At 34.5% G+C, this 25,225-nt stretch overlaps 1 protein-coding gene across 1 annotated transcript in view; it reads left to right on the top strand.

The window, feature by feature from the left end:
* Positions 1-25,225, top strand: part of ADGRV1 (adhesion G protein-coupled receptor V1) — a 611,804-nt gene that overhangs the window by 144,710 nt on the left and 441,869 nt on the right. Inside the window, exons 35-49 of the mRNA XM_030927972.1 lie at positions 949-1,079; positions 1,665-1,764; positions 2,702-2,881; positions 3,533-3,696; positions 5,965-6,058; positions 8,129-8,207; positions 8,318-8,456; positions 9,407-9,548; positions 13,886-14,148; positions 16,658-16,833; positions 17,522-17,646; positions 21,025-21,182; positions 21,279-21,425; positions 21,743-21,847; positions 24,903-25,167. Of these exons, the coding sequence (XP_030783832.1) occupies positions 949-1,079; positions 1,665-1,764; positions 2,702-2,881; positions 3,533-3,696; positions 5,965-6,058; positions 8,129-8,207; positions 8,318-8,456; positions 9,407-9,548; positions 13,886-14,148; positions 16,658-16,833; positions 17,522-17,646; positions 21,025-21,182; positions 21,279-21,425; positions 21,743-21,847; positions 24,903-25,167 (2,268 nt within the window). The remainder of the gene's footprint in view (positions 1-948; positions 1,080-1,664; positions 1,765-2,701; positions 2,882-3,532; positions 3,697-5,964; positions 6,059-8,128; positions 8,208-8,317; positions 8,457-9,406; positions 9,549-13,885; positions 14,149-16,657; positions 16,834-17,521; positions 17,647-21,024; positions 21,183-21,278; positions 21,426-21,742; positions 21,848-24,902; positions 25,168-25,225) is intronic.

Here is a 25,225-nt window from a genome sequence, read left to right as displayed (position 1 = left end):
ACTGAACTAAACTAACTAAGAGTGACATTTTTAGTGAATGTGATTTTTAACTATATGTCTATGCTATACAATTTGATTAAGGATGTTGTCTCCTCAGTCTTTTAAAACATCATTCTATCTTTGCATAATAATAATTTTTTTAGTGATATAGTTCATTGGTATTTCTTAATTGTGTTCATCATCTTATAAATCTAATGAATTGAGCATATTTTCAACAAGTCATATGGCCATTAGCACACTCCCTAACAGCTTACTTTATGCTTTTAGCAATTTGAAAGACACGTTATGATTTTCTTCACTTTTGTAAAGTATTATATAGGGATAGAAGCCAGGAATAGAAAAGATCTAAAATATCTCCATCATCCAAGAATGATAACTGTAACTTTGGCGAAGTTACAGATGTTGATGTACAGATTTGACATCTTTCCTTTGTATTTCTTTTTATAAAACAAAATCATTGGTGGTAATATGTAAGTTACAACTATAGAAATGTGATTTTCAGGTATTTGCAAGCATTTTTATGCATGCATTGTGTAAAATCACATTGCATATCAGTGTAAGGAATTTATGCCCTTTTGAAAAGTGAAGGAAGAATTTACTTGTGTTATTACCATGAGGACTTTATTATTTTCTTTAATTTACAGAACACTTATGTTCTGGTGCATGTTTTGGAGTGTATAAAAGTTTGTGTTTCCCATTTTAGCATGTGCTTTTGTAGCTTTTACATGTTGAGTTTCCTGAAGTTCTACTAAATGGAAGTATTTAGAAGTGGGATAATAAACAGTAAGCATGTGTAAAACTTCTAGAAAATTCAAAACAGAACAGCTTTGTAATGTTCTTGGGAAAGGTGCTGTAATAATTGCATGCTTGGGGTTTGGGTTTTGTTGAGTTCAAATGTGAAGTTTATTTTCCATTAAGCATGTATCAATTTACACATTTTACTTGCAGGAGAAATTTTGCAATTCCATGTGATAAGAACTTCCCCTGGTCGAGGAAATGTTACTGTTAACTGGAAAATTATTGGGCAAAATCTAGAACTCAATTTTGCTAACTTCAGCGGACAGCTCTTCTTTCCTGAGGTAATACTGCAGAGAAAAGTCAACCACAAGTATCTAGAAAGAATGGTGTATTTTGAGGAAAATGGGATAGAAAAGCAGCACTATTGTAGTTATTATCTTTCTGTCTTCTCCAGACCTACGTGCTGTGAAGTCTTTGACGATGTATTTAATTGTTTTTATCTTCCTTCCCATTGCCTCAATATTAAGCCAAGCCGATATTACCTTCTGCCTTGAGTAGTACATTGAACTTCTAATGACTAGTGTCCCTGCAGCACTTGTCTTCTTTTCTCTGCTCCAGTTTTTTCTATTCACCATTGTTGTAGAAACCTCCCCAACTTTGTGCTTTGAGATTTCCGGTAGTGCTACATTGCTCAATGAATAAGATTTGCATTCATTAGCTCAGCATTCAAGATCTTCCACAATTAGCCCCTGTCTGCTTGGAGCTTACATTCCCATGAGTCAGTGGCTTTTATTTATTTATTTTTAAGCCACAGAACTTTTGTTTAAATGAAAATATGTTTGGCTGCATGATTTATAGTAAAAATAAGGCAGGAGATAGCTCATTCGATAACGATAGAGGGATTGATTTCTTTTTGTATGACATAGGGGTTGTTGAATACAACATTGTTTGTGCATTTGTTGGATGACAACATTCCTGAGGAGAAAGAAGTATACCAAGTCATTCTGTATGATGTCAGGACACAAGGTAATCCAGAATTTAATTTTATTTTTTTTTGGTATATTCTTTTCATAAAAGAAAGAAAATTGTTATCTCTGTATTTAACAGTTAGATGCATACCAATTTTTAAAATGTGACTTTATTATGTGTCCCCTAGAAATGTTAGATCCAAAAAACATTAGCATCATATGGGAATACTTATCTTTATGGACTAGAGAAAAAAGCCCTGAAACATTTTGCTGAATGGTTACTTACAGAATAAAATTCATTTCCAAAGGTAGAATTTTTTTGAAATTAATTTGAGACTTGCAGGCCAATTTGAATTTTGGACCAATTATATGGATAATTCAAATTTAGTCTTCCTTTTTTTTTTTCTTTTTTTTTTTTTTTTTTTTTGTGACAGGGTCTTGCTCTGTCGCCAGACTGGAGTGCAGTGGCGCAATCTCGGTTCACTGCAGTCTCTGCCTCCCGGGTTCAAGCGATTCTCCTGCCTCAGTCTCCCAAGTAGGTGGGACTACAGGCGTGCACCACCATGCCCAGCTAATTTTTGTATTTTAGTAGACAGGGTTTCACCATGTTGGCAGGATGGTCTCAATCTCTTGATCTCGTGATCTGCCTGCCTTGGCCTCCCAAAGTGCTGGGATTACAGGTGTGAGCCACCACACACAGCCCAAATTGAGTCATTTTTAAGCAAATTATCTGGGTACCTTCCTCAATTTCTACTCAGTTTCTATAATTCTGATAACCAATATAAACTAATAATGACAGTAATATGTGAAGTGAAGAAATTCATGATCTTCCACCTGAAAGAAAAATAGAATGTGGCTTTTGTTAACCTGAAGATTTGTTAGAGAAGTAAATAGAACATTTTTGATTACCTTAATGTTTCAGAGAGTGAGGTTATATTTCCAATGATTAAAAGCTAATGCCAAATCACTGGTAGATTCCTCCCTGATATTTTTAGGAGTTCCACCAGCAGGAATCGCCCTGCTTGATGCTCAAGGATATGCAGCTGTCCTCACAGTAGAAGCCAGTGATGAACCACATGGAGTTTTAAATTTTGCCCTTCCATCAAGATTTGTGTTACTACAAGAGGCTAACATAACAATTCAGCTTTTCATCAACAGAGAATTTGGATCTCTAGGTTTGTGTTACTCTAGAATGAATGGGTTTTCCAGGCAGGTGCTTATTAATATTCTACTTGTGTGGATGAAAGCCATTGCTAAAATAAATCAGTGACAAGAGAAAATTAATGTTTTTTCATTCAGGACAGAACATTATAACTTCCTTATTTTTGAAAAGATTAAAGGAATTTTCTGTTTTCACAGAAATGCTGTGTAATTAACAAACATAACACTTCAGCAGCATACAGTAATTTAGGCTGTCTGTGGGTCTACTAATCTATGCTGGGCTTGGTCATGGGTGGCTGTATTCCATATGTCTGTCATTCTTCTCCTGGAACCAGTGGTAGCACAAAAGACCAAGTGAAAATGTGTAAGGCCCCCTGAGGTCTAGGGTTAGAACCAGCATATCATCATTTTTACCTTGTTCTGTTAGCCAAAACAAGTCACATATCCAAATGCAAAGTCTAGAGGCAGGGAAATATGCTTTTCCCACAGTGAGACACCTGTGAGCCATCACATGGTAAAGATTATGGATATAGGAAGGGGTGAGGAATTGGGAACAGTAATACTAGCTACTGAAGGTGCTTTTAGGAAAGGCAAAAAATCCACAATGGGACATTATTGTAAACGTTTAGGGAATTATGAAACATTTTTCCAACCTATTCAATTAGGAGCTATCAATGTCACATATACCACTGTTCCTGGAATGCTGAGTCTGAAGAACCAAACAGTGGGAAACCTAGCAGAGCCAGAAGTTGATTTTGTCCCTGTCATTGGCTTTCTGATTTTAGAAGAAGGGGAAACAGCAGCAGCCATCAACATTACCATTCTTGAGGTAAAACTCCTATTTTTTTTCCTTACTATTGTATTAAACCTGAAGTAACTACATAGAAGGTAGAAATTGATGGAAGAGTCTGTAACATATAAGTAGTAACATTTAGTAACACACTTCTAGTAACTTTGCATTTTAAGACATCAAGTTTCATGAAAACTAAGTCTACCTGAGTTTTTTCTATTTGTAAAAAAAAAAAAAATACTCTGACTTTAATATCAGGTTTGGATACTCTACAATTATAATACTAGAAACTTAGTGAATTCTTTTCTGCTTGGTTCCCCTTGCTGGTACCTTTAAATCATCTTATTTCTTTTCTTGATTTCATTGTTATTGTTTGTTTTTTTTTAATCGTACAGGGGTTTCTGTTCTTGTTTAGATCGACTGGCCTGCTGTTATGTATTTTATTATAGACATACCCATGATAAAGAATTTTCTTAGGGTAGTCCCCTTTAAGATGTCATAGACCTATGAGGTTTCAAGGAGTATTTTGATTACTCCATAGGATTCTTTGGACCAGAAAATCCATGTATGTCAGAATCTTTGTTGGTAGTAGGACCGTTTAAATTAGAGATAGGGAGAGACTCACTAGAGGCAGATGGCACAATATGCAATTATGATTATGTTAAGCTTAACATAATCATTAGTGATTGAAATTGTATTTTAAATAATTTTTCACATTGTGGAATCTCATGTTGTTTTGAGACTTAGTGTATCAGTTACCTAAATACATTTCCAAGAGGTTTATAAAAATGGCACTCATGGAGGGAGTGGGAGATGATGTGTAGGACAGGGGAAGGGAAAGAGGGAGAAAGCATGAATATTGCAGTTGAAAAAATATTTTTCAATTCCTATGTATTTTGGGAGTTCTATTTTAAAATGCATTTTATTATCTTGGAGGCCTGTTCTTTTACCAAATTATAAGTGGTATAAACCATCTACCTTCTGAGGTCAGTAACTTACTTTGTTGATTACTGTGGCACTGTGACCTAATATAACAGTATAAAAATCCCAAAGCTGTAAAATTAAAGGTAATATTATGTCAGTATACGGGATATAACACGAGATTTGATAAAGCTTTCAATTAAGTTATCTTTCAAATGTATGCTTTATTAATAACAATATAAATAAATGGATTGATTATTCCTTAGATATGTTAGGTTTTAAAGCAGAGAATGCACAGTTGTCCTTCTTTTCTCTGAGGAGTCTAGGTTTTTTTGAACATGGGGTTTTTGGTTCCACCTTTATTTCATCCTAGCTCTTTGCAACCCTTTTTGCTCCCTCAGTAGCACTAGATTTAGAGACTGCAGGGCTATGTATATAGGAACAAGCTGCCCTGGGGAGTGGTAGGGAGGAGTTATTGCATGGGGGGTGGGGGACAGTAAGAGTAGGCACAGCAGTCCTTCTGTGTCGCTGACCTTATAAGCTCATATTGGCCCATATATTGCATAAGACAATCTAGAGACCATGATTTTCACATATTTGTTTACATGAAAACATGACTCCATTAAATAAAGTGAGGAGAAAAGCATATGTTGGTGAGTGTGTGCTGACATTATATATGCATAAATATACACACACATTGTGTTTCTTTGTAAATATTGACGGCTGGCTGATCATTCTTGATATGGATTTTGCTAATCCTTATGTTTGTAGTACCTGCCTTGTTTTCATTGCTATTATATGGACTAGTGATTAATAATAATAGCCATTAATTTTAAAGCATTTTCTCTAGGCCACTCTACACACATGATTTGTAATCATTATTACAGTCTCCCACCCAAAGGATCTATTATTGCCCCAGTATAGAGATAGTAGAATTGGAGTCCTAAGTAATTTTAAGTAACTTACTTAAAATTATAGAATTTGGTACTAGGCCTCCTTGAACTGCAAAGCCCTTTTTTTTTTTTCGTGGTATTCTATTCTTCCTTCTACACATTGGATATTACGGTAATTTAAAGTGTTTTGTTCATGTTATACTTAAAATAATTAGGCTTATATATTTATAAAATTGGCTTACATATTATATAAATCTAGGTTAAAAATGTTAAAATACTTAAGTGGTTTCATATGCGTCAACCTAATTAATTCATATACACCCAAGTATAAGTTTAATACTTTTATGTTTATTCTTTCTAATTTGGATGTCTACTTTATGATTGCATTTTTGTATCTTCTGTATACTAATTACACAGTTTAACTTAAAAATGGTTTCTGAGGGTTACTTTGAGAGTATAATTAAAGGAATTTAATGGTGTGATTTTTTTTCAGGATGATATACCAGAGCTAGAAGAGTATTTCCTGGTAAATTTAACTTATGTTGAACTTATCATGGCTGCTTCAACTTCATTTCCTCCCAGACTAGGTATAAGGGGTTTCTTGTTTGTTTCTTTTTACTCAATTCAAATGAAATGAAGAAACTTTGTTTTTGAATCACAAGTGATCATTGTGCTGTTTTGTTAATCTTGGCTATGTGTCAAAATATGATGGAATTTTATATTTATTTTTGATACTCTCATATATTGCAATTTCTACATTGAACAATGTAAAGACATTAAAAATTATTGTGTGATGTTCTTTAAATTTTACAACTATTCTATAAACAAATTCATAATCCTCAAAATAGTTCTTTGGAAGGTACTTTTCTTTCATTATCTTTTAAAATTAGCTGTTTTCATTAGATCTCCAAACTCTCAGATGTTTTTCTTTTCTTTCAGGTTAAGCAGTGCTGTTGTTTGCTTCTTTGTTGCTTTGTTGTGTTCTCTGCTTCTCTTTTGACCTTTTTTCTTTTTCTTTTCATGCTTTTAGAAAAGAATCAGTTAATTCATTACAGACTGAAAGGTAAAACCTGAACCTTGGTACAAACTTATCTAGATTCCTTTGAAAAGATGTATTCCTGTTTAAACACAAATTCCTGTTTTCAGTGTGGACATTTACTACTGGGAAATTTTGTCTGAAGCCTGTAGGTGTGATGGCCCAATAGAGGGTGATGCTGAATTGGTTAGAAGCAGTGCTGGACAGGGGAAAGTTAACTTGGGTTAAAGGAAGAGAAGCATGGCCAGGAGCAGTGGCCTGGGGAACAGGCATTCCTTATTCATTTCTGAAGCTCATTGTGATAACTTTGAAAATATTGAAAGGAAATAATCCGTTTCTAACCTATTGTTTGAATAGTTTCAGTTCTTTTACTAAAGAAATAGATGATTCCAATGACTAGGCTGTTTATATCAGGTATTATTACAAGATAATTATTATTCACACTAAGACAACTAACAAAACAATTCAGATTTCTTTCATCCTCTTACTGAGATAATTTGAATAGTTGACTTCTGTTGAGTGGTTTCTAATGCTCCTATTTCAAGTGCTTTGTCCGTTGGTAATGTCATTACTTACATCTTCTCATTTTATAGATGAGGTAGCTTAGGCTAAGAGAAGCTGAGTAACATGCCCCAAATCGCACAACTATGGAGTGGTAGAGCTGTCTTCAATGGTGTGGCCTGATTTTAGAATCTCTGCTTTTTAGCCTCTTGTCTGATAGACACAAACCCTGATTTTATATGCTTTCCCGGACAGTGTTGTTCTTTTCTCTCTAGAGAGAATTACACTCTCCCTACCCTTTCCCCATCCAGGCAGCTATCATAAGTGTCCTAGACTAAGGTGGTACCTCTGACATTTAAAAGGTAAAGAACAAAATATTAAAAACAAAAATCAAAACAAAACCAAAAAACCAATCAGGAACAGGATTCGTTAATATTTTAAGACTAGCCCAGGAACAGGGTTAGTAATATTTTAAGACTGAAACCAAAAAGCCAACCAGGAGCAGGGTTAGTTAATATTTTAGGGTATTGGTAACATACTAAGTTTGGTGGACAGAATAAAAATAAAAAGGGAAAGATAAGTTTACTTTGATATTAATCTCTCTTGAGTTCACCAAACCTTTTCCCCATCTTTCCCACGTGTCTCAGCTTCTGTTTGTGTCCCTGTCTCTCTGTGTCTCTTTTGCATGCCTGTATTTTTCTCTGTACCATTCCTTGTGCTTCTCTTCTCATTTCTTTCTTTTTTTTCTCTCTGTCTGCTCCTTCCAACTGTCCCCATTTTCCTTTCCTCCTGAAACAGCGATATTATAGAATAGAGATGCCAAATATGTTTTAACTAATTAAAATAATAGAAACAAAACAGTAATCTCAGTTGTTAATTATTTTATACTGTTCTCAGCTGATTAAATTTCTATAAATCAGTGGCTTTTGTTAGCCAAAAGTGTCCTTATTCAGATATGATAAACATTGTCTCTTTATTTTCTTGAATATCTTTTGAGTAATTTTTATAATACCTGTACATTAGGAGTTATATAATTTCAAAGGGACTGTCTTTAAATCCTATATCAAAAAGTATTTTTAATCATTTTTATGTATTTTAAGATGTGTTTCTATTTTTTTAGATTCAGAAGGTTTGACTGCACAAATTATTATCGATGCCAATGATGGGGCCCGAGGTGTAATTGAATGGCAACATAGCAGGTAAGGCCAAGGCTGCATGAGGGTCCTCTTCTGGGTTTCGTATTCTTTACTGTCTACCAAATAAAAGTTTATAAGGGAAAAATTAATGTTTTTTAAAAACTATATTGTAGGTTTGAAGTAAATGAAACCCATGGAAGTTTAACATTGGTAGCCCAGAGGAGCAGAGAAGCTCTTGGCCATGTTTCCTTGTTTGTGTATGCTCAGAATTTGGAAGCACAACTGGGGCTGGATTATATCTTCACCCCAATGGTAGGTCTCAAAATCTATCACAGATGACTTTTACAAATTATTTTATAATCATTATTCCTTAAGAATTACAGTGATTTAGGTCCCATATAAATAAATTATTCTTAATAAATCATTACATATTTCAAAGTAAATTAGGACAGAAGATTTCCACATGGTAAAATAGTTCCCTTCACTATTTTACTATTCTAAATATTATTATGTATGCATTAACTATTTCATTACAGTATTTGATACTGGAGAATACAAGCTGTAATATTAAAGAATTTATATCATTTGATAGTCTTTCCAGAATGTTTCTCATACTTCTCGAAAATTTTAGCTCTTATTTCTTTGTTTTTGCTCACTGAAACACTTTTAGTGTTTTAAAATACTTTTATCTGATCCCTTCATGCCTTTTATTTCTTAGCCAAATGTTTACTTTCTTCTCTTCCCTCATAATTTTTTTGGAGACAGAGTTTCGCTCTGTCACTCAGGTTGGAGTACAGTGGTACAATCTTGGCTCACTGCAACCTCCACCTCCCAGGTTCAAGCAATTCTTCTGCCTCAACCTCCTGAGTAGCTAGGATTACAGGTGGCCACCACCATGCCTGGCTAATTTTTTTTTTTATTTTTTTATTTTTAATGTATTTTATATTTTTAGTGTATTTCACCTTGTTGGCCAGGCTGGTCTCAAATTCCTGGCCTCAAGTGATCAGCCCCCTTTAGCCTCCCAAAGTGCTGGGATTACAGGCATGAGCCACTGCTCCCAGCCCCCTCATAATTTTTACTTTTTAAACTTAATGTTGACAGTTTAAATAAAAAGATATAAACCAAAAAATAAGGAAACAAAATTCAATGTAAAATAGCTTATTATTTACATTCGCAACTATATTGTATTTCTTTGCAAACATTCTATGGAAACTCAGAGTGTATATAAATATAATACTGTCTGCTTTTACCTTTTTGACCAGATTCTTCATTTTGCTGATGGAGAAAGGTATAAAAATGTCAATATCATGATTCTTGATGATGACATTCCAGAAGGAGATGAAAAATTTCAGCTGATTTTAACAAATCCTTCTCCTGGACTAGAGCTAGGGAAAAATACAATAGGTAATTAATAATTTCTTATAAACAGCTTCCTCTCCTTCATGCTGGGTTCCTTAATATTGGGGAAGATGTAAAGGGATTAAAAAGTCTTGGTGGTTTTCTATGCTTACAATGAGAGTGATTTTAAGTTAGAGAATTTCAGAATTTCTGTGTCTCTATAACAGTGCCTCTAGCTTGTATATATTGGTGTATATATGCATGTATGTAAAAGACAAAAAAAGTAGGTTGATACTACAGATAATATTATTTCCTCAGTTGTTGTAGGGTTATTTAATTTGTAGATATCTTTCCTTTGGAATTTGAATTTTGCTCTGGTTTCCTACTTAGCAATAGAAAGAATTACAAAGGTAATTCCTTTAGTGTCATCTACTCTGTAGTGTTTCTGCATAGTGTTGAGGTATACTGATACTTCAGACAGATTATGGGAGCCATAATTCTTTGGTTGGAACAGTTAGGTATTGTTGCTAAGAGTCGTTCTACTCCATGGCTTGATAGGTATTGTGCTGACTGTTTAGAAAAGGTAAGAAAGAGACAAAGGAGAAAACTCGGGAACATACAGAACTTTAAGGTTGAAAGAGCTCTTAAAAAGTCACTTCCATTCCTTCTGATGATAGACAAGCTAGGTGGATTTCAAGGATTGAATGCTGACTGACCCTTCAAACTCCTGTTTTAGTCAGTGGCTGAGCAGGTTGTTTTTTTTTTTTTTTTTTAATTAATTTGATGAATATTTGCATTCCTAAATTATTGGTCTTTATGGAGAAATTTGATTTGTGGTAGAAAATATGAAAGAATTCTGAGTAGCCCCAGGATTAGTTTTTACTTTTCTTGCTATATTGATAAAATACATTGATATTTCTCAATCCCCAGAAGCCTTTTTATTTTTTTATTTTTTTTTTTTGAGGCTGTGGCTATTTTTCAAATTCAGAGTATACGTTTAAGATCAAATCATTTTCTTGTAAAACATAATGGGTTGGTAAATGGTTATATGAATGGATACCATGTGTTGGCTGAGAATAGTCTAGGTACAAATAACAGAAAACCCAATGCAAATGGATTTAAACACATATAATTTATTGGTTTATTTAACCTGAGGATACAGAGACATATGGCTTTAGATGACAGAGGAGCAGGACTTAATTCTGCCAAAGATCCTGAGGTTTTCTGTCTCTTTTCTTTGCCTTTTGGAATATTGGCTTCATTGCAAGGCTAACATTATTCATTGTCATTAGATGGTGATCAGGATCATTCTTCTGCATTTCATATAACAGGAGAGAGTATTCTCATTCATGCATGCCTACAAGGTCCTCATATAAATCTGATTGAAATTACATAGGTTACATGCCCACTTCCATGAGTAGGAGAAATGAATATATTATTGAGCGCTGCCAAGGTTACTTTGTAATTTTCTATTTTTAAAGATTAAAAAATTCCTCAGAGCAATAAGTGCTTTGACAGTGAGTCGTTTCTTAAACTCTGCCCCATTGATTGACCTTGAGACTATTTCCAAACCCTTATAAAGTTTCAGTAAATATCCTTTTACATAAATCTTTGTATATGTGGATAATTAAGATAATCTGTTGAGTACAATGCATGTTGAGTGGAAAGAACTAATCTACTGCCTTCTGTGTTAGTTACACTCCAACTGTATACATATACAATAGTTTCTCCATATCCTTCCCAGCAATTTCTTTAATCTTTAAATTTTCATATGCCATTTCTAATGACTGAAAAATATGTGGTTGTATTATGCATTGTTGTGATTTTTTCTTTCATTGTCCTGTTTGTTAATAAGCTTGACACTGTTTTTTTTTTTTCTTTGTGATTCTGTTTTTTGTATCCCTTATATACTTTCCTGTGGTTTTTGCTTTATTGGTTTGTAGGAATAGTAATATATTTTGAATTCAGCCCTTTGCCTCTTAAATATATTACAAATATTTCTCCCAGTCTGTCATTTATCTTTTATTATAATGTCTCATAAAATTTTTTAAATTTAAAATATCAAATATTTTGATACGCTTTTAAATGTCATAAAATATTTTACTATATTTTACTATATTTTTCTACTATTTTCATAGTTTTGATTTATATTTACATTATTGAACATATAAGGAAGGTATTCATTGGTAGTGTGTGAGGCAAGGATACAACTTCATTTTTCTTCTAAAATGTATAAAACAATACCCTAATATTGTACAGAGAATGAAACATCCAATATTATGGAAACATCATAATATTGTACAGAGAACTGAAACATCAATTTTCAACATGAAATATCTACCCTTCTTTTTTTCCTTTTTTTTAATCCATCTACCTTTCGTTTTTCTGGACTCTGTTTTGTTCTATTTGCCTATTTATGTGCTAATAGCATGCTGTTTTATTTATCATAGCCTTGAAGTACATTTTGCTAGTTTTGCAGGTCAAATATTTTTCTTTTTCTATAAATTATCTCACCTATTCCTTAAAAAAGTCTCTTTCATATCTTAGATTCAAGCTGAGATCTATAAAACAAACAATTTTAATTGGTGTTGAATTAGAATTATGGATTAATTTGGATGGATTTGACATCACTATAATATTAAGTTTTGCAATTTAGAAATATAAAATGCCTCTCCAGTAATTCAAATCTTTTATACCATTGCCTTCCCTTGTGTTCTCTCAAAACCAAACTATAAGACAAGGATTAGGACAAGGATTTAGTTTATTTGAGAGGTGATCTGTGGAGGCCTGATGAGAAATAAGGAGGTGAAAGAGAGAGAGGAAAGTTGATAGGTGATGTCCTAATGAACAGTACTGCTGTGGGCAACTGACACTCAGTCCTGCTGGGGTCCCTCTTAGACACCAGGTTGAATAAAGCTTAGGATTGTCCCATGACAAGGAAGGAAATCTGGACTGTTCATTCACTTACTCCTATTTCTGATCATTTGAGAGTTGCTCTTGGGTGTTAAATTTGCAACAGTTGTGATTTTACTCCTGCATGGGCTGATGCTCTCTTCAGGTAAAGAGAGATCACTGGACAAATAGGAACTGCTGCAGGTCACTTTAGAGTGGCTGAAGGGGATATAGGTGAGGTGCTGACAGTGTCTGCTACATACATTAAAAGTTTGTGATTTTCTTCATATAGGTTTTATAGTTTTTACATTAGGCTAATTTCTAAGTATTGTTGCTATTGTGAATAAGGTCTACTTTTTTTTTTTTTTTTTTTTTTTTTTTTTTTTTTTTTAGATAGCTGATCTATAGAGATATTATAGTAGTCTTTAAGAATGGATGATCTTAAGCGGACTTCCTGACTTTGTGCACCAGGTCTGCCACTTCCCAGCTTGTAAACTTCTTCAAATTACCTGTCTATGCTTCAATCATAGGTTCTGTAAAATGAGAATAATAATATAATCAATATCATAGGGTTATTGCAAGAATTAAAAGAGTTAATATAGATTAAGCAATTAGCAAGTTCTTAATAGTATTAGTTTCAATTATTATTAATATAAGTGATAGTAAAAAATAGAACACTCTTGATTTGTGAAGTTTACTCAGCTTGCTTTGTGTATTTACTATAGTTCTAATATTTTCTCTTGCATTTTCTTAGTAGACAATCATGTCATCTAGAAAATAGTGATAGTTTTGACTCTTTCCACTACTTTTACAAGTGTTATCTGGCTGGTAGCCCTGGGACACTGTTAAATGGTAGCAATTATGACAGACATTATTATTTTGTTTCTGTTTTTAGTGGGAATGCTGCTAATGTTTCAATATTAAGTTTGATATTTGCTGTTGACTTCTGAGAGATTGCTTCATCAGGTTAAGGAAGCTGCCTTTTATCCCAAGATTACTGAGTTATTTTTCTATCATGAGTGAATATGGAATTTTATTAAATGCTTTGAAAAATTCTGTCATTTTATTTATTTTTTTTTTTTTTGAGACGGAGTCTGGCTCTGTCGCCCAGGCTGGAGTGCAGTGGCCGGATCTCAGCTCACTGCAAGCTCCGCCTCCCAGGTTCACACCATTCTCCTGCCTCCGCCTCCCAAGTAGCTGGGACTACAGGCGCCCGCCTCGTCGCCCGGCTAGTTTTTTGTATTATTTAGTAGAGACGGGGTTTCACTGTATTAGCCAGGATGGTCTTGATCTCCTGACCTTGTGATCCGCCCGTCTCGGCCTCCCAAAGTGCTGGGATTACAGGCTTGAGCCACCGCGCCCGGCCAAAATTCTGTCATTTTTAAGATCCTCTTAAAACAATCACCTTAGGTAAAGAGTTGGCCTAGTTTTCAATTAGACATCCACACTTTTTTTTAGCATTTATAACCAATCTATTTTCATTTGTTGCTTTAATATTTTTATTTTGGCAGCCTTAATTACTGTCCTTGCTAATGATGACGGCCCTGGAGTTCTATCATTTAACAACAGTGAGCACTTTTTCCTAAGAGAGCCAACAGCTGTCTACGTCCAGGAGAGTGTTGCAGTATTGTACATTGTTCGGGAACCTGCACAAGGATTGTTTGGAACTGTGACAGTTCAGTTCATTGTGACAGAAGTGAATTCCTCAAATGAATCTAAAGATCTGACTCCTTCCAAAGGCTATATTGTTTTAGAAGAAGGTATTCGATTCAAGGTACAGTAAGAAGCTTTAATGAGAATGGAAGTTTATCTTTAATATTTATAAAATAAATTTATCTTAGATGAGCACTCAAGTCCTAGAATGAAAAAACAATTCTTCCAACTTAGGTGATAGATAAAGACATGCTTCAATTACTATGTGACAAGTGCTATAGTTCTGTTTACTCTGTATAAAGTGCAAGTGGAACATTTTACTATTAATAGGGTAGAAGAATATGTAAATAATAAAGAAAATATATGTATGGCTATTTTAAATTTTCAGCACACTTAAATTGCATATGTCACTTTATATTGTATATAAACCATATAAAAGAAAACCCAAGCCAATTTTTGTAAGCATTAAGTCCCAACCAGTCGTTTTCCTTTTGCCACATTTTTGTTGAACAAAATGTAACTGCTTACTTCAGACTGCTTGTTTGACAACAGGAATAGTTTATTGGAGGAAAAAATGTTGGATTTGAGATTAATTATAAATATGATCTATACTCACAGTTTACCTTCCAAAACCTCTTTTTCTATATATTAACAATTTTCTGTTCCTGCTACTAAACTTTATTTTTTAAAACAGTTTAAGTTTAAAATAGCTAATTATGTTAGCTTTAAGCATTTTTCAAGCCAGGTATATAAAGTATAATAAATCTAAACTAATAGATTTGAAGCTATTTTGTCTAAAACAGTCCATCTAATAATTTTTTTAATGATCAGTTTATGTAACTTCAGCACATTTGCAAATGCATATTCATTTTCATGTTTTTTTTTCACATTTTGGAAATTTAAAACCTTAATTGGTTTGTGCAAGGTCACTTACATTTAAATCTTGAAATATGTATATAAATATTCAAATTTGAAATATTTTATTAATTTTCTATTGCTTTATTCATGTTTTTTCATCTTTTAAATTTTTTCTTAAATTTATTTTTTTGTTTGTTTTATATTTTTTACTGTGACTTTTTCATAAAAGACTCCTTTTTCACAGTATATGTATATACTTTTATTTTTATTAGACAAATTAAATGTTAGAGCAAATTGGATTAAATAAATTTAACTGACATAACTGCTTTTATTCCAAAAAGTTTTTGTTTTGAGGTATAAACAGTAAAAAACACAAATCTTAAGTATATGGCTTAGTGACTTTAAAGATATATACATACACATGTGACTACCACTTAGATTAAAATATTTAACATTAAGACCGGGCGTAGTGGCACACACCTGTAATCTTCAGGAGGCTAGGTGGGCAGATCTCTTTTTTTTTTTTTTTTTTTTTTGAGACGGAGTCTTGCTCTGTGGCCCAGGCTGGAGTGCAGTGGCCGGATCTCAGCTCACTGCAAGCTCCGCCTCCCGGGTTTACACCATTCTCCTGACTCAGCCTCCCGAGTAGCTGGGACTACAGGCGCCCGCCACCTCGCCCGGCTAGTTTTTTTGTATTTTTTAGTAGAGACGGGGTTTCATCATGTTAGCCAGGATGGTCTTGATCTCCTGACCTCGTGATCCGCCCGTCTCGGCCTCCCAAAGTGCTGGGATTACAGGCTTGAGCCACCGCGCCCGGCCTAGATCTCTTGAGGTCAGGAGTTCGAGACCAGCCTGGCCAACATAGTGAAACCCTGTCTCTACTAAAAATACAAAAATTAGCCAGGTTTAGTGGTGCGTGCCTGTGATGGTTCTCAGGAGGCTGAGGCAGGAGAATAACTTGAACTTGGGAGGCAGAGGTTGCAGTGAACAGAGTGCCACTGCATTCCAGTCTGGGTGACAGAACGAGACTCCATCTCATTCATTCAGTCGTTCATAAATAAATAAATAAATAAATAAATAAATAAATAAATAAATGTGTTTAATATTATCATCACCGAGAAGATTCCCCTTGTCTCTTCCCCTTTCCAGAGGAAACTACTTCTGATTTCTATCATTGATGACTCATTTTGCTTGAGCTTCCTATAAATAGAATCATACAGTGTGTACTCTTTTGTGTCTGCCTTCTTTCACTCAATATAATTTTTAAGTCTGTGTGGTTGCATGCATCAGTAGTTGGACATTTTTTTTTAAATCACTGAGTAGCATTTTGTAAAATAGACCACTATTGGTTTGTCTGTTCTCCCACTGATGAACATTCAGGATGTTTCTAATTTGTGCCTGCTATGACTGCAACTGTTTTTTTAACAGTGAACTCTAGATTAGAATGAGATTAATCAAATTATGTAGCCAGAGCAGGACAAAAAGTTCACAAAAATGAAGACATAGATGTAATTTTTAATCAATGTTATTTTAAAATGCACTAAATGTTTTTGGACACTTCAGTGCAATATATCACAAAGTTGAAAATCCTAAAAGTAGTAACCTGAAACAGGTGTAACCATCACATTGTAGGAATCAGTGTTAAATCAAAGTGAGATGGTATTTTTCAAAACATGGTATTTTGTTGTCAGAAATGTTTAGTAGATTTCTCTGTATGTATGTTACAAAAAATACTGTATTCTAGTAACCTTATCTTTTGATTTTGTTTTCAGGCCTTACACATATCTGCCATATTAGACGCGGAACCAGAAATGGATGAGTATTTTGTTTGCACCTTGTTTAATCCAACTGGTGGTGCTAGACTAGGGGCACGTGTTCAAACCCTGATAACAGTTTTGCAAAACCAGGCCCCTTTGGGGCTATTCAGTATCTCTGCAGTTGAAAATAGGTATAGTTTATTCATAAGGAAATTATCCCTTCTGAACCTATAAGTAGGGAATATTTTTTGCATAAGAAAATGCAGAAGGAAATTGATGTCTAATTATTTTGAAAAGGATTTTTAAAATGAACTCTAGAAAAGATAGGTCTACAGAGACCAATTACTCTCCTAACTGGGAGTATCAAAAACCTAAACTCACCCTGTTATTAGAATGGTGTTACTAGAATTCTTATTTTCTTGGAGTTCACACTTTCAGGTAAAGGTCTGTACTATTTTGTGTTTTTAAAAATAATGAAAAGCAAGAAATAATATAAAGTAGACTTCACTGCTCAAACCAAATGAATGACTCTTCAAACATATATTAACATGATTGTGGTTTTAAAATTTCTTCTAGAAGCTGACAAATATTTATTTTTTATATCATAAAATATTTTAATCTAGTTTCATTAGTATGTTAATTTACTGACTCATTTTTTTCCTATAAAGTGTTTTTCATACATATTTGAAGAAACATAAGAATGACAATTTGTTTTTCAGAATATATCGTGTGAAGTTACTGAAGTAACTGATTTTCAATATTTTCTTGGATTGTATAAGTTTAAAAGTGTATTAAGTATATGCTAGCAATATGATATATATTTTAAATATGTAGAATATGTACTTTCTCTGCTTTCCACAATCCATGTATTTCTTTTAGCGCCACCTCCATAGACATCGAAGAAGCCAATAGGACCGTGTATTTAAATGTATCTCGAACTAATGGCATTGGTTTGGCTGTGAGTGTGCAGTGGGAGACAGTATCTGAAACAGCCTTTGGCATGAGTATGTTTCATTTCTTATGAGAACAAAATTCTGTAACCAAGAAATATCACATGTATAAGATTTATATTTTTTCCCATGAATTGTATGTTATTGATCGTTTGAAAATGGAAAACAGATAATCTGATTCTTTTATTGCACCTATAAATATGTGTTGAGGCCGGGCACGGTGGCTCATGCCTGTAATCCCAGCACTTTGGGAGGCCGAAGTGGGCGGATCACGAGGTCAGGAGATTGAGATCATCCTGGGTAGCACGGTGAAACCCCATCTCTACTAAAAATACAAAAAATTAGCCGGGCGTGGTGTTGGGCACCTGTAGTCCCAGCTACTCAGGGGGCTAAGGCAGGAGAATGGCGTGAACCCGGAAGGTGGAGCTTGCAGTGAGCTGAGATGGCACCACTGCACTCCAGCCTGGGCGACAGTGCAAGACTCCATCAAAAATAAAATAAAATAAAATAAAAATAAATAAATAAAATGAAGTAAAGTATGTATTGGGTACCTGTCACATGCCAGGCATGGCACTGAACTCATGGATCTTAGAATTTAGGGGGTGACAGAAATGAATCAAATAAGTAAAAATCAATGTATACTTTAAACTTTAATAGGTGCTTCAAAGGAAAAGTTCTAAGCGTTGAAAGAATATAGGGGAATGCTTTCAAGGGGTATTGATCTTTGAACTAAGACTGAATAATAAGTAGAATTGATTATGCAAAGGACTGGGTTGGAAGAACCTGGAGGTGAGAGTGAGAAGCTGTGAAGGCAGAAAACTGAGGCATAAAAAACACATAAGCGAAGAACTTGGGTGAATAGTAGGTACAGAAATAAGGAGGAATGTTGAGCTTGGATAGCTGGAAAAGACCAGATCATTCGAGACCTTAAGGAATATTTTATAGTTGCCAGTCTTTATAATAGTGTTAACGGAGAGCCTTTGAGTGGTTTAGGAATGGAAGACAGTTACCATATGTAATATGGTATGGTATAATCATATTTGGATTTTGAAGATATTATTCACAGTGCCATGTAAATAATGGGTTGGCACAGAAGAAAAGTGAAGATACAGGGAGGCAAGATGATGGTAGCTTAGACTAGGTGTTGAATATGAGGGTGAAGGAGAGGGAAGTACCAGAGATGAGTCAGGTTTCTAGCTTGTGCAGTTGGATGGGAGAAGGAGTTCATGCTATTCACTAAGATGGAATTCCAAAAAAAAGCATAGTTGTATTTTGGTAAGGGAAGTAAAATAAATGTGGTTTAACACATTTTGAATTTGAGTTACTTTTGAGAATAAATTTCTCTAGACTCAAAAGAAAGTCTCTGCTGGAGAGATAAACCTGGGAACTTTAGCTATATATATTGTATTTGAAGTCATGGAAATTGATGTAATAATCTGAAAAGAAAGGCTGAAGATGGAGAAGGGAAGAGGATGCTATAGACTGAACTATAAGAAGGTTCAAGGTGAATGGCTGAGGATATGGGATGATGGCCTAGCAAAGGAGACTTAGAGAACCTGGTAAGAAACTTAGGAAAAAACAGGATGGCAGATACCAGCAGAAGGGTGCTTTAAAATGGAGGAAGAAGTAAACGGTGTCAACCCCTGGTGAGAAGTCCAGTAAAATGAGAACCTGAAAAATAACTATTACAGTTAGCAACATAGAAGGCATTAGACCATAGAAAGGGCTATTTGTATGGAAAGACAGAGACTGAATACCATTTTGAATAGAGGTGAAAGAAGAGAGACCTCAGCTATATGCAACCATTTCAAGAAGTTTGGCTGGGAAGATAGGACCTGGAGAAGGTGGTAGTGGTGGGGTGTAGGATTCAGAAGGTTTTTTGCATGTTTAGTTTGGAGAGACCCAAGCATGTGTAGGTTGGATGGAAAAGGTACAGAAATATTAAATATTTAGAAGAAAAAGGAGATAATTAATAGTGGTATGGTTGTCTAGAAGACAAGTAGAGATGGGATCCAAAAATGAAAGATTGTGGTTTCTAATTTAGTTTTCTCCATTACTGCTTGGACTTTGCATGCATTTTTTTGGAAGTGCTCATGAGAGCATGTGTTGGGGACTCTTAATCGTTAGCAGTCATTGCTTATTCTTCATTTGTGGTCATCTTGAGTTACTGTAGAGAAGGATTTGTCCGTATGTCGGGACCATTTGGGACTGTAAATGAAAAATCTGCAGTATACCTTTAAAAGGGAGCAACGTAAGAATTTAAAATGCTGGATTTTTTAGAAAAGGAAATTGCTATTGGATATTACATGTAAGGCATTGACAAATTCTTTTGAATTGGTAATCTAAAAATGATCAATCATTTATAGGGAGCCCAGGTTTCAACTTTGATAGTTGTTCTTGCTGCATCATGTTCACACCACTAACCAAAATTTAAAAAGATCTTAATGTTTTGGAGGGAAGCAGCCATGTTAAGAGATTATACATTTTTTAAAAATTTTTACTCTTCATTAGTTAGGGGATTTTTATTTTTGTCCATTTTTTTTTTTTTTTTGTAGTACAGAATTTTAAAACATATACCAGTTGTAGCAGTTTGATAAAACCTTGACAGCCATTTGAAATATGTGAGTCTGCTTGACATTCTTAAAATAGATAAAATGTAAAGTGAAAACTTAGATGGGCATAATTTTATAAATTTTTTAAACCAAATATTTATCATGCTTCTATAAAGGGTATTTATTATTGTAAAATTTCTCAGTTATATTTTTATCAACTTTACCGAAGTTGATAAAAATCATGTTCTGCATATTTCCCTTTAAAATATACATTTAGTATTTATTTAGTTAGTTTTTGAGTCAGGGTCTGTCCCTGGCTGGAGTGCAGTGGCACTATCTCAGCTCACTACCACCTCCGCCTCCCGGGTTCACGCAATTCGCGTGCCTCAGCCATCCGAGTAGCTGGCATTACAGACATACACCACCACACCCAGCTGATTTTTGTATTTTTAGTAGAGACTGGTTTCACCATGTTGACCAGGCTGGCCTCAAACTCCTGACCTCAAGTGATCCATCTACCTTGGCCTCCCAAAATTCTGGGATTACATGCGTGCGCCACCATGCCCAGCCACATTTAGTATTTATTTCTAAATACACCTTGGAAAAGTGTGTGTAGGTATAAAGCAGAACATTAAAAACATTTCTTGGTTTTTAAATTAGATTTTTAAAAAATTCTTATTTGTAGTACACATTAATTATTTGTTGTTATTGTAAAGTTTTCTCGCTTGCGTCTTGTCTTTTCACACTCACACACATGCGTCATGAAGGGATCTTCATTTGTAGTCACAAATGCAGTAGTCTCATTGTTCAAACAATAAATTAGAATAGATAAGTTTTTGAAGGAGTAATAAAATAGTAAATTATGATTTGTGTTTTTCAGGGGGAATGGATGTTGTGTTTTCCGTATTTCAAAGTTTTTTGGCTGAATCAGCTTCTGGCTGGTGTTTCTTTACTTTGGAAAATTTCATATATGGTATAATGTTAAGAAAATCATCTGTTACTCTTTACCGATGGCAGGGGATTTTTATTCCAGTTGAGGTAAACATCAGTATTTTTTTATAATACAAAAATAAAATGTGCAGATAAATTTTAGATGTATCATGAATTACTGTATTCTTATTTCTCATTTTCTAGGATTTAAATATAGAAAATCCTAAAACTTGTGAGGCCTTTAATATCGGTTTTTCTCCCTACTTTGTGATTACTCATGAAGAAAGAAATGAAGAAAAGCCTTCTCTTAACAGTGTGTATACATTCACATCTGGATTTAAATTATTCCTGGTAAAAAAAAGTTTCATTTTTAAATAGATTGCTTTCTTTAAAAGTAATTAAGATTTGTAAGATTGTTCAGATTGTAAGATAATGTATGTTCTATGTTAATGTGAAAAAAGACTTTTTGTGAGTTGATACACATTTTAGCAAAGTATCTTAATCCGGGAATATTTTTGTCTTTTTAAAATGACACTTAGGTATGCCTAACTTGGGATTAAAATTTTTTAAGTCTTGCACTTCATATAGTAATTCATGCTATTAGTGTGTTCGGTGGCTTTCTTAGTTCAAGTCTCCTTTAAGTTTTCATTCCCACTCTGTCCTTGCAGGTACAAACAATTATTCTGGAAAGTTCTCAAGTAAGATATTTTACCTCAGACAGCCAAGATTATTTAATCATTGCAAGTCAAAGAGATGATTCCGAATTAACTCAGGTTTGATTCTTTTAAAATGAAGTGGTTTTTTTGTTTGTTTGTTTGTTTTGCTTTGCTTTTTAACATTATAATTGAAATTTACCAAAGGTATGGTCTGCCAGTTTAGTATAAAAGAAAAACCATAATTTCATTGTAGTAAAGTAGAATGTAAAGACTGGTTAGTTAAAAGTTAATTTTTAAACACCAGAGTCATAAAATATTATTGTCTTCAAGAGCCAAGGATAATGTAATAATAAATGTGAACATTTAATTAGAATTTAACTGAATTGCAAAACATTGTGGAGAAAAATCACACAGCCAGATAGAGAGTACCACTAAAAGTTCATGATTAGCATTGCCACACAGGTATTCAGTGTCACCTCAGAAATCCCACATTTCTTTAGTAAACTAGATCTTGTAATCCTAGTAATGCTTATTTGATAACTTTTGTGACTTCTTAAACTTCCATACATGCTTCACATTTCCATTTTCAGCTAATTCCCTTGTTGAAATGAAAGCTACCAAAAGGGGTATTACTCATTTTCCCAACACCAAATTCAAAAACCCACTTGAAACCCAATCTTATTCCTCATTCCTGCTACGACAGAGAAAGTATCCCTTCTAAAAAGCCAGCCCTCTCACATAGGTGCCCATCTTGCCCTCATAAGGTTAGCTATTCCCCCCATCTCTGGAGTCTATCTCTCTCTATTTGGTTACTACAGTCAGCGTAAATGTTCTAGCTTCACCCAGCTTAAAAAGAAATTCCTCCCCGATCTCATTCCCTTCTAATTTTTGTTTCATTTCCTTTCTTCCCTCTATAGTAAGACATCCTGAAAGAATTATCTATTTGTTTTGTCTTTACTTCCCCATGCTCACCAATGACAACTGGGTTGCCAATTCCAGCGGGTGTTTTTCTGCGTAATCATTATACATTCCACCAGCATGTGACAGTCACCTCATCCTCAAATATAAATCTTATCTTGCTTTCTAAGACACTACACAGATTTTCCTTTTCCCTTTCTCTCTCTCTCTCTCTGTGTATGTATGTGGGTATATGTGTGTGTGTGTGTGTGTGTGTGTGTGTGTGTGTGTGTGTGATCCTTCTCATTCCCTATTCCCAGTTCCTCTTCCCTTTTGTAAACTTAGATGTCTTGGAGTTTTCCAGAAAGATTCACTTATAGTTCAGATTTCTTTTTTCTTTCTCTTCACTCACTTGGATACTTTTATCAATCCTATGGTTTTAAATATCAGCAATAGGCTAGTTCTTTTAAATTATATCTGTAGCCTTTTCCCTGTATTTCAGGCCTACATACCTAACTACCTATTGACATGTTCACTTAAATATATTTTTGGTACATAATATTTAACATATCCCAAACTGACCTTTGATTTTCACTATGAAACTCGTTACTTCAGTGCTAGCTTTCATCTCAGGAAGTAGCAACCCCACAAACTCAGTTGCTGAGGACAGAATCCTGGGATATTTCTTCCTTGATTACTCCCTTTTTTTTTTTGCGGACAGGGGGGTGGGGTCTGGCTCTGTGGCCCAGGCTCTAGTGCAGTGACGTGACAGATCACTACAGCCTTGACCTCCTGGGCTCTGGTGATCCTCCTACCTTAGCCTCCCAGGTGACTGGGTCAACAGGTGTGTGTCACCACACCTGACTGATTTTTTGTATTTTGTAGAGATGGGGTTTTACCATGTTTCTCGGGTTGGTCTTGAACTTACTCCTTCTTATTCTTTCACATCGAGTTTATCATTAAGTATTTTTGATTATATGTGTCAATAAGTGAAGACATTTTATCTCTACTCCTCCCTACTTCAGGTCCCCATTATTTCTCTTCCACACCATTATAGTATCCTCCTAGCTGTTCTCTGAACTTCCTTGACCTCCTCAGATCCATTCTCCATTGAGTAACTGGAGGCATTTTTTGAAAATATTAATTGACTAATGTTATTTCTGATTTTAAAGCCACTCAATGATTTGCAATTATACTTAGAATAAATTTGAAATTATTTAATATGGGCTTAACATAGGATAGCTACATTTCCAGAGTTGCCTTGGAAAGTACTGGATTATGCCTGTTGTTCTGGTATTGTTATTGCCCCTTTCACTCTTTAAAGGATCCCTGTTTAGATGATAAATTTTATGGCCACCCTAATGGGAGGTTCTCCATGATCGTACCTCTCCAGCCTTAACTCTCATAAATCTCCCAGCACTATCAAATTCCTTCCTGTCTTTATTCAGATAATGACAAACTTTTTCTGTCTTAAGAACTTTGTCATGTCGTTCCTTCTAACTTGATTTCCCTAATACCTTCATAATTCTCTATCAGACCATCCTAATTGTCATCTTCAGTACTTGACCCATTTTATACTCAGTCATTTATTTAATTATTGATATGTTTCTTGTTTACCTTTTCCTAATAGTTAATAAGATCCATAAAGGGAAAGGCCGCTGTATCCATAGTTCCTAGCATAATGTCTGTGGCTTAAAAGTTCCTAATTGTTGACTGAATAAGTATAATTTTCTGTGACATTGACCAGCTTGCTTTCAGGTAGGGTCTGAATTTTAATTTTGCATTTATGAACACTTACCCTGAAACCTTGTGTGCATTGACTGCCACCATGGGGACATGTTTCTCTGTATTCTGTTGCTCAAGCAATTGATAATAATATTGCAGAATTAGAATGTTTCTTATTCATTTCTAAATTTTTCATATTTAGTTTATTTCCTGGTTTTAGCTTTCCCTTTCCCTGTTGTTACCAACCCTTACCCTGATGTACATTTGATACTGATTTCTTTTCAAGTAACTTCTCTTTCATTCACTTTATGTGTGTGTGTGTGTGTGTCGTGTGTACTCATGTGCATAGACATAGATGTGCACACTCACACAGATTAGATAAGGGAGAGAGCAGCGAGGGAGCATCAGTTTTAGTGCTTTCTTTTTTTATGAAGGTATCTTTTTAACCAAATAAAAGGATCCAAGAGAGTATACATATGATATTGATTACATTCTTGCAAGTGCTAAATTCCTAGTCATAAAGGGTTTTGTATTTCAACATTTCCTTCAGGTCTTCAGGTGGAATGGAGGAAGCTTCGTGTTGCATCAAAAACTCCCTGTCCGAGGTGTGCTGACCGTGGCCTTGTTCAACAAGGGAGGCTCTGTGTTCTTAGCCATTTCCCAGGCTAATGCCAGGCTAAACTCCGTTTTATTCAGATGGTCTGGCACTGGGTTTATTACCTTTCAAGAGGTGCCTGTCAGTGGGACAACACAAGTTGAGGCTTTGTCTTCAGCCAGTGATATTTACTTAATATTTGCCAAAAATGTCTTTCTAGGTGAGAAGATAAAGTATTTGTAATGTATATATAGTTATTATTGAACTCATCTCGCATT

The sequence above is a fragment of the Rhinopithecus roxellana genome, chromosome 3 (assembly GCF_007565055.1).
Source record: "Rhinopithecus roxellana isolate Shanxi Qingling chromosome 3, ASM756505v1, whole genome shotgun sequence".
Taxonomy (NCBI): domain Eukaryota; kingdom Metazoa; phylum Chordata; class Mammalia; order Primates; family Cercopithecidae; genus Rhinopithecus; species Rhinopithecus roxellana.
Note: the sequence above shows the minus strand (reverse complement) of the source record. Positions and strands in the feature narration are given on the sequence as shown.